This window comes from Protopterus annectens, chromosome 2.part2 (genome assembly GCF_019279795.1).
Source record: "Protopterus annectens isolate FY-2018-M chromosome 2.part2, PAN1.0, whole genome shotgun sequence".
Classification (NCBI taxonomy): domain Eukaryota; kingdom Metazoa; phylum Chordata; order Ceratodontiformes; family Protopteridae; genus Protopterus; species Protopterus annectens.
This window is the reverse complement of record NC_056730.1, coordinates 296059699-296077807: the sequence shown is the minus strand read 5'-3', so window position 1 is coordinate 296077807 and position 18109 is coordinate 296059699. Positions and strand designations below refer to the sequence as shown.

The window sequence follows — 18109 nt, the reverse complement described above, 5'->3', positions numbered from 1 at the left end:
ATTTGTCCTCAGAGACACCCTGTCTGGGTAAGATATGATAAAAGGCTCTACAGCCATGAGGGCCTGTAGCTCTGAAACTCTTATTGCTGAAGTAACTGCTATTAGCAGAGCTGTCTTCCATGATAAGAACTTTATATCAGCAGTAGCAGCTGGTTCAAATGGAGGCAGGGTGAGCATTTCCAACACATAATTGAGGTCCTATGCAGGTAATGGTGATCTTCTAGGTGGTCTTAAATTTTTGGCTCCTCTAAGATACTGCTTTAGTAAAGGATGATAAAAGAGTGGTGGCTCTGTATTGTAATGAGCCGAAATGGCAGAGGCATGGATTTTGACTGATGAGAAAGATAAGCCTTTGTCAAGCATATCAGTTAAGTATTGTAATAACTGAGGGATATGCAGTTCTGCTGTATCAGTTCCTTGTGCTTGATTCCAAGCACAGAATCTCTTCCATTTGTCAGCATAAGATTTTCTAGAACTAGGCCTTCTGGCTTCCAAAATGACATCCATCACAGCTTTACTGAGAGGTGTCGTCTGTATGACTACAGGATTAGCCATGCTGCCAGGTTCAGAGTTTGTAGTTGATTGTGCAGGATCAGATTGTTTTGCTGGGACAGTAGTTGTGGTTTTTGAGGCAAGGTCCAAGCTGGGTATTGAGACAAGTTCCTTAGGATTGGGTACCAGTATTGGCGGGGCCAGTCCGGGGCAATTAATATCATCTTTGGCTTCTCTTGTTTGACTTTTAGGAGGACCTTGGGTAGAAGAGGCAGAGGAGGAAAGGCGTTAACTGACAGGTTTTCCCAGCTGAAGGATAGGGCGTCCACTTTCCATGCTTGTCTGTGATAAGTCTTTGTGCAGAATCTTTTCAGTTGATAATTTTGAGGAGAGGCAAACAGGTCTATGTCTGGGCTCCCCCATTTCTCTGTTATCATGCTGAAGACTTGTGGATTTAGTTTCCACTCGTGAGGATCCATAAGGTTTCTGCTTAAATCGTCTGCCAGTGTTTTGTTTTCCTGGCAGGAATTAAGCTTGAAGGTTTATTTGGCAGGTCAAAGCTGTGTCCCACAGTGTCATGGCTAATCTGCAAAGGGGGTATGAGTGTGTGCCCCCTTGCTTGTTTATATACCACATGACTGTGGTGTTGTTCGTCTTTATCAGTAGTTGTCCTGGATGAAGCAAGTCCTTGAAGGCTGTAGGGCATTTTGAACAGTTAGCATCTCTTTCTGGTTTATATGTAGATGCATTTGATTTGGTGCCCATATGCCCTGAATGCACCTTCCTGCCATGTGGGCCCCCCATCCATAATCTGATGGGGCGGCTGTTAAGGTTTGGCTGGCAGGGGGGTAGAGTGAAGGGCCATCCCATGTTTTGGTGACAGGGCTTTGCCCATCACAGAAACTCCTGTTGCAGGCAGGGGATGAGAGGGAATCATTGTTTCCAGACTGTGTGAATGTTGACTCCATAAACTTTTTAGGTACCACTGAAGTTTCCTCATATGCAGTCTTGCATATGGAATTAGGACGACGCAGGATGCCATGAAGCCCAGAGCCTGCAGAATTTGTCTTGCAGAAGATTGGGTTTTTGTTGCCATCAGGTTGAAGTAAGTAGTCAATTGCTTTTGTCTAGCGTGAGGTAAGCCATCTGGGCAGTTGTATTCAAGCTTGCACCCAGGAATGTTATATTTCGAGATGTTACCAGTTGTGATTTATTTTCTTTTACTGTGTACCCTAGGCATGTTAAAAGCCTTTTCACAAATGCCAGGTGTCGTAGAAGGGTGTCCTTGTTCTCTGCTTGAATGAGACAGTCATCCAAGTAAGGATATATTTGAATACTTCTTTGTCTACAAAATGCAATTACAGGCGCCAGGCACTTTGTAAAGACCCTGGGCGCCGTAGATAAGCCAAAGGGCAGTGCAGAGAATTGGTAATGCATTAAGCCAGCCTTGAATCTGAGGTATCTTCTGCATGACTGTCTTATTGGGACATGCAGGTATGCCTCTTTTAGGTCTAAAGTCACCAGCCAAGCATTCGTGCCCAGCATGGGCAGAAGCTGTTGCAAGGTGAGCATTTTGAATTTTGGAATGTCCAGGTATGTGTCCAAAATCAATAAATCCAGTATTGGCCGCCAGGCTTTGTCCTTTCTGTGTACCATGAACAGTCTTGAGTAAAAACCTTGTCCTTTTTCCTGTTTTGGTACTGTCTGAAGGGGCCCCATATCCATGAGGGACGTAACCTGTTTCTGTGCCTCTGCCCATTGGTTTTTGGCAGATCTGGCCAACCATTTGTCATTGTCAGAGTGTGGAAATGGAATCTGAATCCCTGTGATATGATGTTTAATGCCCATTTGTCCTGGGTTATTAACTGACAATTCTGAGCAAAAAGTGCTAATTTTCCCCTATGGGTGCTGCCAAAAGATAAGTGCTTGGCGTAAGCAGAGGGAAGTCATTGGGATTGCTTTCTGTAGGTTTGCGCTTTATCTCCTCCAGATTTGGAGGTGGATGTGCCCCATTGCTTTGACCTGTATGAGTCTTGAGCCTGGTACCTGGAACCCTTAGGGCATCTGGAGTTGCCCCTTTGAGCTCTGTCTGACACAGGAAAGGACCAATTTTTTTTAGGCCAGTGTCTACTGAATCTAGGTGGCTGCACTTGTAAGAAATCTTTAACAGTTTGCATAAACTTAGTTTTGTCTTCCATTTTCTTTAAAACCTCTTCTGCCTTAATACCAAACAGAGAATCATGCTGTAAAGGTGCACCTAGTAATTTTAGCTTTAACATGATCAAGCAAATTTTGTTCCTTTAATCAGGCATGCCTCCTAATCACAGATCCAGCAACTGCGGCCCTGCAGACCACCTCTAAAGAATCAAAACCACATTGCAAAGTATGCTTTTCAACTTGTTCAGCTGCATGCAATAATTTCTGAAATTCCTTATTTTCTGCACATTCTGAAATCAACATAATTTTCTGTTTCAGCAAGCCTATAACATGTTGTTGGTACTTAAGCATATGAAATTGACAGTTTAAGGCCCTGATTGCCAAGGTTGCAGATGTATAAACCTTTTTTCCACATATGTCCAGTGCCCTTGAATCTCTGTTGGAGGGAATAGGGTTTTATGCTGTTGAGGCCTTAACTCCCTTTGGACCCTGTGAAACAGTTTCAGGATTAGCAGCAGGGTTTCTAAATAAAAATTTATAAGAGTCAGGAATCCTGTAATACCTGTCAGGCTTACTGGGAGCCGGAGGTAAGGAGTCAGGGGTCAGGCTTGACTGAAAACACATCATTGACAATGTCTAAAACGGGGAATGGCTAAAGGCTTGTGCTGAGGGAGAAGGAGGAAATCCCTGAGCCTCTTTTTTGATTCTAAGAAGTCTTGACTCTCCCAATAAAAATGCTCCCTCAAAGTATGCAAGGTTTCTCCAAATGAATAATCCTCAGGAGGAGATGCAGATGGAATAGACTCCTCAGCATCAGAATCCTCATAGGGAGGTAAAGATAATTCCTGATCAGAAGAATCATCAGAAGAAATAGAAACTTGATCTGAGCATTCACAGTCAGTGTCTTGCCTTGGCCTCTTATCTGGAGGGGGATGGGTACCCCTGATCAAGGTAATAAGGTTTAAGGTCTTCAGCCATTTTGATCATCTGTTTTTTAGGCATAGAGGCCTGTGTACGTGGATCAGGCATCGGTTTTTTAGTTTTAAAAGGTGTCTTTGCCTTAGGTTTTGCAGCTTTCATCGGTTTGATATAAAAATGTTGAGGTCTGAATACACCCTAAGAAGCCGGTGCCTGCTCAGCGGCTCCGGACCCATCTGAGGGAGATACATCCGTTGGTCCAATACCTTGAATATCTTGCGGCATGCCGGACTCCACATGGGTGTTGGTAGAGGCTTGCGACTCGAAGGTAGCAGGTATCAGGGGCTGCGAAAACGCCTCACTGAATACCGGCGAACCGGCGACTGGCTTAGGAGAAGCTTCTTCGTCAGTTTTGGATCTCGACTGCCTTTCTCTGTCCTTCTCTTTGCATTTTTTATGTACTCCGATAGTCGGATTGCTATCCGACGACATTTCTGGATAGTTAAATCTGTTTCCAAAATACTTAGATGTAAAAATATACCGACTCTTAATAGTTCGTTGGTTAAATCTAGCACAAAACCGACAGCCAGGCACGTTGTGATCAGGGCCTAGGCAAGGAATACAATATAAATGGAAATCCTTATGAGTTATTTGCTTCCCACAAGTAATACAATTATTAACTTTTTCTGACATCAGTAAAAAGCAAGAAAAAAAAGTTTCCCCAACGGGGTACTTAGCTTTAGTGAAGACTTCGGTTCTGAAACTCAAACTTGAATATTTCAGTAGTCGGCCGACCGGCACTTGCGAAATGCTTCTGCTTCGGGCACCGCGCGGCAAGAAAGACTAAAGAAAATTGTGTCGGCTACATGTTTTATACCCCTGACAACCTGACATCATGGAAGAGAAGACAACAACCGACGCAGGACCCAAGACTTTGGAATTCAGGCCAACTGAGGGCAACCTGCCAGCAGATTAAACAAATGTAATGACTGCAACAGTGAAACACGAAGAACATTCAGGAGCAAAAGAAGCATCTGAAAAAGTATCTAATAAACCATCCAACACAGAAGGAATAACAGGAGACTTAGGGGACCCTATCTGCAGCAACTCATCTTTTCTGGACGTCATAACTTGGGAGCAGTCCCAATGCTCCAACATGCAAACTAATGCATCTCCAAACAATACTCCGTCCAAACAGCAGTCCGGACTTAAAGATTTCCTCTTCAGGACCATAGTATAAGGGTGATGACAACTGCGAGGAGTAGAACAAGGAATCCTCATCAGAGTCTGAGTCTTCAGCAGAGTAATCAGATTGCCTAGACCAAAACATCCTGAGGTAGTCTCAAAGCCACCACGGCATTAAACAAACTCAGAGTAAAATCCTGCCACTCCTAAGGATTTCTGTGAGTGGGTAAATCTGCTTGGCCTTCTGTCATTTCCTTGAGTGGGATGTCAACTTTAACAAATATTAGTGGTTCAGAACTTTGCCTTGACTCAATCAGGGTACCAGGCACCTCCTCTCTAGCTAGACTCTGGGGAATCCTCAGAATTTCTCTGAAATGAACAGCTGTGGATACCCCTCACTGTCCCCAGCAGATGTATGAAAAAGCCTTGGAGGATGTTCACAGGCATTTACTAGGCTAATGACCACAAGGGCCTTTTTAAACCTAACCATGCATCCCAAGTGCAAGAAGCCAATTCCATGCCAGCCTCCGAAAGAGTCGTGGCAGAGGAAACTGACGCCAGCACCTGGTGGTCCTCAGGGGTGTCATCCACCTTAAGAGAGACATCTGGCAGAAGCTGGACAGCTGCAGTATCAGACCTTGACGCATTAGCCTTTTTCTTAAGAGGTGGCTACACCTTGGGGTGAGAAGATTCTGTCACAGTACTTTGGGCCAACAATTTGAGACGGTTCTCAAAATAAATTAAGAGAGAAGTCAAATGGCTGTGAAGAGTCTGCAGCACATAAAACAGAACACTGAGTGTGACTGGGAGAAGTGCCTAGACAACACAAACACCTGTTGTGATGATCTTTATGGGGAATCTGTCTCCCACAAAGACATTTGCACTATAAAACAAAAGAAAAGGAACCGCAACAGGGTATTTATCTATAAAAGGCTTGACATAACCAACACAGTGAAGGGTGTTCATACTAATATACAACTGTGGCATTTGGACTGGCAGCAAAGTTGTTCTGAGAATGGAGCATCCATTCATCACCTTTGTGCCCTACTTTGGGCAGGGGGAGGATATGTCTTGACGTACAATGCTGGTTAGAATTAAAGGGTTTGGTATACGGGCAGACGTTGGACTATCCTTGGCAGGATATCCCCATTGTTAGGAATACTAGAACAGTGATAAAGACTGGTTCCCCAAACTTAGTCCTAAAATTCAAAGTATACTAAAACTCAGTTAGGAATCCCAAAATCAACCGCCCAAGTCACCATGAATTAAGTCTAAAGACCCCTCAACTCTGGGACCATTAAGTAGCTCACGTGGTGAAAAATCTGAATTCTTGGAGCACTGCTCAATATGCAAGCAAACTGGTTTGTGAATGCTCACAGTATGGTCTTGAGTTAAATGTTTCCACAAAACCATTTGTGGATGACAGGGTAGAACACTTAACTACTTTACCCCACTACACTTCCAAAAACAAGCCAAAAGGCCTGAAATTAAATTAATTCCTCTCTTCATGAGTGTTTCACAGAAAAAACTCACCTTGCCAGAAATTTCTAACACTGCATTTGCCTTTTTTTCTGTGTCAACATATGACAAAGACGCACTTCAAAGTACTTCATAACACTCTACCTTAACTATAATCTATCACCACCAATAAGTACCTCTCTCACCTGAAGTTCTTGGAGTACTAAGATAGTAGTCATTGATATTATGGGGCCTCCCTGATATGGATCCACAACAATAGGCAAAGGCACCAAATCAGTCTCAGCTTTGCCTCCCACCTTGACAAGCTTTTGACATTGCTCATATCCGGCAGTATTCTCTCACATTTTCTGCAATGAATAGCCAATAAAAGCTTCACAGAAAATCTCGTTTATATATGCTTTATGCCTAAATGACCTGGAAAAAGAAATCAAGGATTGTGGTCAAAACTTTCTGATACAGAAGTTGGCAGTACCAAGGGTGTTCTATCATTTCACCATACAGTGCTCCCTTTAGAGTCCATTCTCTATACAGCTACCTTTTTTCAGAGTATATGGACTCTTCCGTGCCCTAGACAATCAGAAGCCTACTTTGTTATCAACTGAACTTCTGATGGGTGGGAGAAACTGAACTCTGCCTCTTTAAAGCGTCTCTGTGACTTTGCTTTCTTCTTCTTCCAATGGAGGTTTATGTATATTTTTGTTGAAAACAAGTCAGATTTAGTCTTACTGCTACCAGACCCCCCCCCACACACACACACACACACTGAAAAAGCTCCTTCATGTGGAAATATGTACTGTTTGACAGCTGTGACTCAAAAATTTCTACTATTTCTCTCTTCCTTGAATTAGCCCCATTACCAGTCATTGTTGGGTGTGCAGGCATCTGCTGGGGACCCCACCACACACCTTGCTATCTCCCACACAACAGTATCCATGCCTGACTACATGTAACTGTATGTTTACAAGATACTGTGTCAAAGCCATTATATACCAGCTCTGCTGGGATATCGTCAGACACAGTAATTTGTCCCCTCTGCCCCCCCAAGTCTGAGAGAACCCTGGCCAACTGCATCTAAAAAAGGTGCCCCTCCCATGGCCTAACTGGATTGGACTGTCCTATCAAGCAATGCTCCTTTCCAACAACTGTAGGCTGAACAACAGTAACAACTGGTAAAGTGTCAGTCTTAGAAATTATTTGCTTATCCCCTCCCACAGGAAAGGGTATATGCCTTTGTAAAAATCTGGAGCAGCTGCAATTTCAGATGCATCCCACCACTATCATTGCATTATCTCTGTTAGCTCAGACTTTTTTTCTCTCTCTCTCCAGCCTCTCTCAGTGGACATTAAATCCATGCAAGCCCAGACTTGAATACACTGGAAATATCCAATCCCAAGACCATGACATGCACAGCAATAAAACAGTTGTGTAGTTTACTTGCCATAACAGATGTTGTAGTTGACATTAGAATACTGGAATATCCTACCAAGGACACTGCACGCTTGGCAAGTTTTTTTTTTCCAGCTTTCTGATTCCTTTCATTTCAGCAGATTCAACGTTCTGACTGTTTGAGTTTCCTTTCTGTATTTTTCTTGCTTCATAATTAAAAGGCACTTAGCTGATGAGGCAAACTAAATGCTTGTTTGCCTCCTGCCATCATGCCAGTCCAGGGGTAACACCACCTGGCCTGCATACTCATTAGTCTAATGTCCTTTGACGACAAATTCTTGTTACAAGAAAGCTCTGGAATCCCCTGCTACTACAAGATGTTATAGACAATCCCACAGTAAGTTAGTAGTCTTGGAGACCAAAAGTGATTCAGAGAGTTGAGTGCCTTGATAAAGACAAGCATCTCTTTGATATGTATATGCTTGTGTCTGTTTTTGTTGTCACAGATAGCATGCATTTTAACCCCCCTTGATACTGCTCCCCAAGCAAAATCTGAGGTGTCTGTTCTGACAAACTGCTATGGAGCAGGAGGGAAAATGGGGGACCTAGACTCAAGGATATCTGATGTCTCAACTAAGTGATTTCTATTCCCACAGGTCCCAGAAATGGAATATGAAAAAAGTGGGTACTGGTGCTGGAACCAGAGAGGTTTCAGATGCTACAGGATCTTTCTCATGTGGAGGCTTGCCAGAGGTAGCATGAGAAACGTAGATGGCATGATACCCAGAATCCTGGGGTATTCCCTTACAGTGACTGAAGTCTGAGTGGAAAACACCTGGAATGGATAAATGTAGATCTACATTTTCCTGCAGAAGAAAAGCTCTTTCTGCTGAGGTGTCTAGCAGACACCCTAGGAGCACAATCCTGTGTGATGGGAGTCAAAAACTACTTTTGAGCATTCTCTACGAATCTCAGCTTGCACAGATCATCTCGCACACAAGTGAGAAATTACAGACACTTGGGAAAAGAGTGCAAAGACAGGCAAGTCATCTCAATATGGATAAATGTGAATACCCAGTAGCCTGCAATGGTCTATAACTGGAGCTTGACACTTTGTGAACACAAGTGGAGTAATGAATAGCTTAAATGGTAAGGCAGAGAAATGATAAACACACAGAACCTTAAGAAATGTCTAACATATGGATGGGAGAGCAATGTAATAGGCCTCTCTTAAATATAAGGTAACGAAAAAAAAAAAAAAGAGGAAGAATGGCCACGAGGTTTTACAGTACATTTTTGAACTTGGGCACCATCATAAATTGATTCAAAGAGAGAGATCAAGAACTGGTCTCCAGGCATTATGTTCTATGGCACCAGAAGCATTCCTAAATAAAAAAAAAAACTCTTCTCAACTGGGAAGGTGGACCTCTTTCTATTACCCACTGAGAAAGCATGTGTTTTAGGACAGAAAGGAACGGAAGGGCTGGATCTGGTGGATGTGGAATAATTCCCTGGAAAGGAAGGATTTCTTCTCACTGCCATCTGTAACCCTGCTGAATCAGTCTCATAACTAATCCGTCTGAAACAAATCTGTTGCCATAGTGAGAAATGGAGATTCAGATTTTCTGGAAGGGATAAGGAACTGCCAGAGTAGGGACAAGGTCCCGTATTCAGTCATTCAGACTTGTTTGACCGGCCTTTGTTCTGAGGGGATCCTATTTTCTTTCTGAAACCTTTCTGCTACTGTTTATTAAATGTCCGTTTACCAGTATTTTACTAAGGGTGTTTTGTTTCTTGCCAAAACTGGATCAGGAAGCAGAAAATCCCTTGGAAAATTTAGAGTAGGAGGGCTGAAAATATGAGAGATTACCCTGTATCAGCTCACCCCTCTCATCACATTTTTTATACTGTTTGCAGCAGAGGATCCAAAAAATCTCTAGCCACAGGTGAATTTAAAAGCTCATTTTTTTTTACATCCTCTGGGAGGTTCTGAGAATGCAGCCAGAAAAACCTTGTCAAAACAGTACCAGTTGCAACAGTCCTGGATGTAGTATTGACAGTCTTAAACCCACTTTAAACAATAAGTCAAGACCTGAAAAAATGAAGTAACTAAATCCACACAAAGCAGTTTTTTTTTCATGCAGATAAAACATTTCTCATACTTTTACAATTAGTCACAATAAACATTAACAAATGAGCTTGTCAATTCAAAAAATAAAGTTTAGCATACACTTTTTTCCAAATTTATTAATTGTTTTACCATCCTTGCCAGAAGATGAAGAATTAGAATTAACAAAATGCTTAGCAGCTGGACTGACTACAGCTACAGATGCTGGGTGAGGTCTGGGATGTGTGTACAGAAATTTGCAAGACTGAGGAACTTTGTATATTCTAAGTGCTTTCTCAAGTTCTGCAGGCTGGTTATCAAGGAAACCACAGACTATGACAAGTGGGAATGGAGGGGGCTCTGGGAATTCCAGTTTTAACATTTCATAGTATATTCTGAAGCACAGAGATTTTACTGTTCTCCCACTGAAATACTGTCACATTCTAAAAAAAGCTTCACAGAAAGAGAAACTTAGACAGGGAGATTCACATAACCTACTCTTCTCTGAGCCTTAACTGAATTCTGAGGATAAAACTATTTGTCCCATCACGTTCCACTCCAAATTCAATTTGTTGAATCGCTTCAGGAAAAGAGCATTCTCGATTTTTATTTTGCCAGAAACCACCTGATAAGAAGGGTCAACAGCCTGTACAAAACTCTGAGCTAGACTTAATAAACTACTCCTGTTCAGCGAAACTAACAGTATAATATATGCGCTTAGTTTTCTGCTTCTTTTTGACAGGAAAGTTAGGACAAACAGGGCATTTAATAGCAGCAACAGCTTCCCCAAGGATGTGTTCAACATTCTGGCTATGCTGGTCTGAGGAAACAGCTAGCCTGCTGTGGTGACAAAGGTTGTTTGGTTAATACTGTCTTTTTGTGGCTTGAAAGAGGACTGACTTGTGGGACTGGTTGCTGGATGAAAGGGTCTATATTAGAACCTTGAAGTGTCAGCTCTTCGAACACCTAAACGTCGACCCGTAAAAAGCGAAAGCTGAAAACTGCAAATAGCTACTTCTACAAATTTTTTGACAGGGAAAACATTTGCTTGGCTGGCGAACAAATAAACTTTCAAACCCTAATAAAGTGGGGGGCTTCGACCCCCATGCCCCCTACCTAAATATACCAACTCCTAGATCGGCTCTACATTGGAGAAAAGGGCAAATTCCCAATAAGAGCCAAGCAAATTTTTTTCTCTGTGAAAAAATTTGCTGAAGTGGCCATTTGCAGTTTTCAGCTTTCGCCGTTTACGGGTTAACCATTAGGTGTTCAGAGAGCTGACGCTTCGAGGTTCTAACATAGACTCGGATGAAAATGGTGTCTCTTTCCTGGGGAAACTAAGCAGCATGAGCGGGTACAATTTCAAGTTGCATAAAGTCACTTTTCTCAATAAAAACACAGTAACAAGCACTCAAACACTTTACCAGTCCTCAAAATTAATTTAAACAGTTTCTCCAAAGAAAAATATTTTTTTAATGTTTAAATCAAGTTTTAAAATGTCAAACACAGAAATGCATTCCCATTTAAAAGTACAGCAAAGTCACATAGTCATTAACAATACTTATTTCCAAAACAGAAGTAAATTTAAATATTAAAAATAATAAACGGAAGGCATTCTACAAAAGGGAACTTATCTGTCTAGCAATGGAAGAGCACAAACTGACCGTTGATTCTTGAAAGCCCACACAGGTGCATTCTTCTCAGCGGCAAGAAAGCTCTGAAGGGCTTAGTGTCCAAACCTGTCTTTTTAGTCAACTCAGCTTAACCTGACTAAAGGTTTGGGCATGTGGAAGGTGTCCTGAATCTTTGGAGCTGACTGGCTGTTATTTCTGTGCAAGATGTAACCCAAATAGTTTAGGCTATGGCAGCAGTGATTAATATGAAGAACATCTCTCCTTATTTGGTGACAAGTAATACTAATCAACAAAGTAGGATGGAGTGCAACTAAGCATTAAAAAGTATGATGAGAGAGGTAGAAAGCCAGGCTGTGGCACCTAGGAGAGACTCATGTTCAAGAAACTCACCTCTTTCTTTCCTCTGGATCTGCTGGAATGGATCTGTGCAATGGGGCCAACTCTTCTTCATGAGAGATCACTAACTTGGCATTAACCTGCACTCCTGAGATGCGGAACGTTGGTCCCTTAACCTTTCCACGTCTACCTCCTGTGAATATAAAGATTTAAAATGAACTTGCAATGTCTACACTCTCCATCGCCTTCTTATAGTGACAATATACTCCCCACACACAAATTAAGAAAATGATGCAATTCAATGGTAAAGTAATAATGTAAATTATAAATTGGTTGCATAGCAATTTAACTTGATATTTAAGACATTTTCAGATGATGTAATTATCACTTCTGAATACCTGTCACCCATGCAGAGAATGCACCATGACATGGATTTTTCATGAATGAGTGTCTTATTCTTACCAAACTCAAAGGCATGCCCCCATATGGTTAAGGGAGTCTAACCCTCTCTCGGGTCTTTCAAATTAGAAGAGAGACATGAAAACATGCTGAGACACAGAGACGCTCATCATGATGCATAAATCAACTACACCTCTTTTTCATAAACATTAAAAAAATACAAGACCAAGACGAAAGAAAAGTGCAGCCATTTCACCAGGGAAGAAATGGTCAAAAATACAACAAAACTGTAGGTTCGTACATAATCAGACATAGCTTCTGCATGGTTGTCTGTCAGACTGCAGTTATTTTCTAACAAAGTACAAAAGCAAGTTGAAGAGAGGTGGAATAAAATGGGATTTTACTTTGACATGTTTCAAGGTGATTTTTCCCCCAATACTCACCTCATCTTTTAGATTCTATACCAAAGCTACGTCTATCAAATCCGCGGTGGTGCAGCGGTAGCGTTGTTGCCTCACAGTAAGAGGTTCTCCCGTTCGATTCTTGGCTGAAATGCCTTCTATGTGGAGTCTGCATGTCCTCCCCGCTGTTGGGTGGGCGTTCGAAAGACATGCATAAATGGGTGTGCCTTGACTGAAGGTTGAACGTCGAGCTGGCACCTCGGCTATCGTGAAAATCTACTGCCAATCATTAACGGACTGGAGTTCCACTGTGGTGACCCCTAACTGGGAAAAGCCGAAAGACAAACAACAACCAAAGCTCTAACATCTGGTAGATATGTGAAAAGCAGATCAGGTCATAACAGTACAAATATCCTGGAGAGAAGAATGAACAAAATATGTTGCATAGGATGGTACTGCTCTGGCTCATGTGGATCAAAAGGAACCTACCAGATATTTCCCATCAGAGGGAAAATGCATCTCCCTGCGATTATCTAACCAGACAAACAGTTCAGTTAAATTATTTGTCTGCCTTCGGCACTGGCAAGACAGCAAAAAGACAGTCTAAACTGACAAGCATGCTTAAGATGATATTTTAAAACTCAGCAGTCTATTTTCTTTCAGTACATCTTCTCCACTAATTACATTTTCAAGAAAACTTCAATGAAAGATGAACATTCAAATTACCCTCTGAACGAAGATGGAGATATCAGATGAAGGAAAGAAGGCAATTAGACTCAGTACAGAAAAGCTTCCTCGCAGATTATCTGGTATACTTGAGTACAAATCCTCTGCAATTCCTTAAGAAAGCCATCTTATAAGCACTGAAAAATTAAATATCCAGTGAAACTCGAGTCACAGAAAGGTCTTGAGCAAAGGCTTAGAAGGAATAATCATTAAACATGGCTTTCAGCAAATAGACAGAAGCACCTATGCTTAGCAAAGGGCAACTATGTTGTGCATAAGCTTAGGCTTCATGCCGATCACATTCTCTTCCCTCCTCCTTCCTTTTTTTAAAGGTCTCGAGTTTCTGAACTATACGCCCACCCATTAATGCCTGTAAAACTCAAGTAGTACGCTTACACACTAGTAGGCATATGTTTTGCCACACTTTTCTGATAAAAAGAACCATCTTCTAGGTTAGCCATTTTAAGCAAGAGTTAACATACTCAAGCTTATAAAGATGGGGTACAGAGTACCAGATCATAAATCCATACTAATCAAAATACATTCAGCTGGAAAAACATGTCACTGAATGCAATTTAAGAAGGTATGTGGCACTTAGTAGAGAGACTATCTACAGTCAGTGGAAAGTCAGCAATGTTTGCATGACTTGTTTATCTTGCTTAAAAACCAGAATACTCACCACTTATATTTTTCTTCAGAAGGCTCATCTGGAGAGACCATATAGAGAAACTGTGATGCCAACGAGGTTCAAGTCACTTGCTTAGCTCACTAACAAGTTTGCCCTATGTACCCAACCTTAGTCTTTTAAAAAAATACCAAAGCTAGATGAGCCACATTAAAAAACATACCTGCCCCTGCTATCTATTAAAAAGCTAGGCAATTCTGACAGCACTGGGCAGAGTATCACACCTCTCAGCTACTACAAATCTGGGCAAAGCCTGATAGAATGGGAGGACAAAGAACCAGAAATGGGGACACATTTAAATACTGTTCTTATAAACTTGAAAAAAGTTGATAGAATAAAAGGATTGTCTTAGCATGCATTTTCTGAAGGATACGAAGTCTGAAACAGAAATGTACATCATTATTTAGTTACTTCAATCCTCAGATCATCCCTTTGACTTGCCAGAAAAATCACAAATTTTGTGAGGAACCGACCAAAACATGAGACAAAAAGCTGGACATTCTGCGGAAATCTTGACAGCAAAGAGGTCTGCAGAGCATGTAAAAATTTACTACATATTCAACAGGAGGAAAAAGCTGCATGAATGTTGGTTTAGGGGAAGCAAGTACTATGCATTAAAATGTAAAAATAATGTAGAAATGTATATTCACTCTCTAACGGAGAGATTGGTAATAGTATACTATTGAATGACAGAATCGTGTTCTCTATGTATGTTTGGTGCATTGGGGTATTCCTCAATGACTCAAAATGCCAGCCTGAGTCCTGCTGATATGCCAAATAATCAAACAAGAATAAAGTATCTCGGCAGCAAATCCTGTGAGAGGCAAAGTGATGCAACAAACATTTACGGCTTCTATGACCCACCAAATCAAAATGCAAGAAAAATAAGGTCCACAAAAATAAGTGTCTGAAATAATTTCTGTTCAATTAACACACTATGCATAACATCATTAAAAACAACAACAAAAAAATTGGGGTGGTATAGCTGGTCAAAAGTTCACTGAGCTAGTGTATGTAAATTAGTAAAGGCAGTCTGCTGCTCCGCAGAAATAACCCAAACTGCTTAACCAACTTTTGAAAATATTAATTATTTTTTTACATTATTGGTAATATTCAAAACAAAGAACTCTTGTCTCAAAACATTTTGCACACAAAACTAATTCTGACCTCTATGGGAGATGAAACTGCAGTACGAATTCCAGCAAACCATCTTATCTGTAGCACACCGAATAACTAGTCTCATTACATACTCAATCCTTAAGTCATGAAGTAAATTCTGCACACCCTTCCTTAATTAAAATTAAATGAAAGCGCTCTATCTACAGGTCCAATAAACACCTTGTGTAATTAACCGGCTGATATACTACACATTTTTGTAACCATAACACTCTCCACTACACACACTGAACTGTATTGCTTTTTTCAGTACATCAAACACAAGCACTGAGCAGAAAGCTGGGTAGTCTCTTTCTCTCAGCAGTCAGTGAACTTTAGTCCCTTGCCTTCTTGTGTAACGTTTTAGCTTTCATGCTTATTTAGACTTGGGTATTGTCCCGCAGGGTTTGCGTGTTTTAAACATGCCCTCATATGGGAACACCTACCTTGAGCTCTTGAAAAAATGGCAAGAGCTCATTATAAACCTAAGTGTAAATTATATGTGCCTAATGAATTATTTCTTTGTTTCCAAGGAAGATTAACTGTGTAAAGAAATTGAGACTCTGAAGAAACAGGTCTCCAGTTCTGCACTTTTTAGTGAGAATATTTCCTTGTTTGATGATATGCTTAAGCACTTGAATGATTATGAAAAACAATTAGAAGGAATTAAAAGGAAAAAATTACAATGGGACATTAATGATTTTAATAGCAAACAGATTTTTTCCTGGCCGAAGCGATCCTTTCATGCATCAGCTGTTAAAACTCAACAACATAAACGGGGTTCCATGTACGAATTAGACACTTTTGAACCATTGATCAATTAGCAACAAGCACTAGTGGCGAATGCATCACCATTGGAGGATGTTCCTGCCTCCATCCAATCAAATGAGGGGGATGTTATAACACCACCATCTACGTCAGCTCGTACAGCAGAAAGCCTAGTGAGAGGAAATGGCAAACCGAATCCACAAACACCTGCTGTGAATGACAATTTTTCTAATAAAAATGCAGGGAATAACCTAGCCCCTTTTTTAGAGGGGAATCAACGAGTAATGATTAAATTACCAGAACAAGTGGTAAAGCAGAAGCGTGATATGTCAAGAAAACGTTCTCAATCTCGTGGAAGAATGAAGAATGTCCCAATAACACGGAAAAAAGTTATCAAGCAGAAGCAAGTTTTACTGAGACTGTATCTACAAATTTAAATAACTGTAATGTAACTGCTGATAGTTTACTTGTTGTAAATTTATCTGATGACATACTAACAAATGATGAATTTTCCCTCTTGTCTCGTGGAATTAAATTCATACCAGCAAGTACTGACAACTTAATGAATGCCATCACAGATTTGAAGGTATTCTCATGTAATTTGAACTTAAAAAATATCTTTATAGATTCTGATACTTCTGTAACTTTGTTTGTGTCTTTCGGCTTTTTCCAGTTAGGGGTCGCCACAGTGGTACTCCGGTCCGCTAATGATTGGCAGTAGAGTTTTACATGCTGGCTTGCCGGGCCTAACGCACAACCTTCAACGAAGGAAGGCCCGTTCACGCATGTCGCCACACAGAAGACGCTCTGAGGATCGAATGGGCAACGTCTGTGAGGTGACAACGCTACCGAAGCACCACCACCGCTTCTGTAACTAACCAATGTAAAACGAGTACATTTATACCTACATTTATACCATTAAGTGATCCCTATTATAACTGTTTTTAATGACTTGTGTGAAAAACAGATTTGTGAACTATATGACATGTATTTATTTAAGAAATCATATAATCTCACGAATGAAGAATTTAATGCCTTTAAAACACTGCAAGATAATAAGGATGTAGTAATTAAAGAAGGTGATAAAGGTGGTAGCATTGTTTTGATGAATACAAGTGACTACCTTGAGGCAATAATTTAATTTCAGATGTGCAGAATTTTAAGTTGATTCATGATAAAGAAGTTAATAAAATTATTAGTAGGATTAATATGTCTATTTACGATTTACAGTTAATGAATGATACAGACAGATATTTTTAACTTTTTTCACTGCACCATATCCAACTATTCCGGCTCTATATGGCCTACCGAAAATGCACATATCTCAGACTAAACTTACGATGAGTCCTATTGTGTCTGGAAGGGGGTGAGCCACAGAACCCTTGTCAGTTTATCTACAAAATGTATTAAAAGTGTTTTTGAAATTTGTACCTAGTCAAATTAAAGACACTGGGGTCTTTCTAATTCAGTTATATGGTTGGTATAACACTACCACTTACAATCATTTTTTATTAGTGACCTTAGATATAAAATCATTTTTTACTGTTATCCCTAATAATTATGGGACTGAATGGATAAGGGAAATTCTTCAAGCATATGGTCAGTATTAATCTAGACAAACTGAGACGTTTTATGAATTAAGAGTTGGTACTAGAAAACAATATTTTTAATAAACAAATACATCAGCAAATATCAGGTATAGCTATGGGTACTGCAATAGCGAATACCTATGCCAACCTAAGTGAATAAATGGGAAGAGGTTAATATATTTAGTGAAGATAACATATATGCCTCTAAAGTTCTTTTTTATAAACGTTTGGTGGATGACATTGTTTTGGCTTGGCATGGTACTAGTGAAGAAAGTACAGTTTTGTACCTACCATAAATGTAGATGTTCGAGTGCTAATACAGCTGTAGTCATAACAGATGGGTTCTCCTGCCGCCAGGCGGGTCCTCGGTTGGTCGAATTCCAAAGTCTAGGTCCGGCGTCGGTTGTCGTCGCTTCTTCCCTGACGTCAGTGCGACAGGGGTATAAAAGAACCAGCCGACTCCATTTTCTTCAGTTTTTCTTGCCCCAGATGTCAGGTGCCCCCAGAAGGAAGGCAATACATAAATTTGTGTAATAAAGCAATGCCATATCATCAAAATACAGTAGTGCAAGCAAATACATCAAGAATGAATACCCCAATCAGGTTGCATGAGGAAATGTTAGCCAATAGGCCTGTCCCAAGAGGGGAAGGAGGGAGGGAAACCTGGACTGCAGCTGTATTAGCACTCGAAC

The 18109-nt window shown here is 40.7% G+C and overlaps 1 protein-coding gene across 1 annotated transcript in view; it reads right to left on the bottom strand.

Annotated features, from left to right (window-relative positions):
* Positions 1-18109, bottom strand: part of CHD1 (chromodomain helicase DNA binding protein 1) — a gene marked incomplete in the record, with an annotated part of 4694407 nt that overhangs the window by 797417 nt on the left and 3878881 nt on the right. The window contains 1 exon segment of the mRNA XM_044063873.1: positions 11749-11887. Coding sequence (XP_043919808.1) covers positions 11749-11887 — 139 coding nt within the window.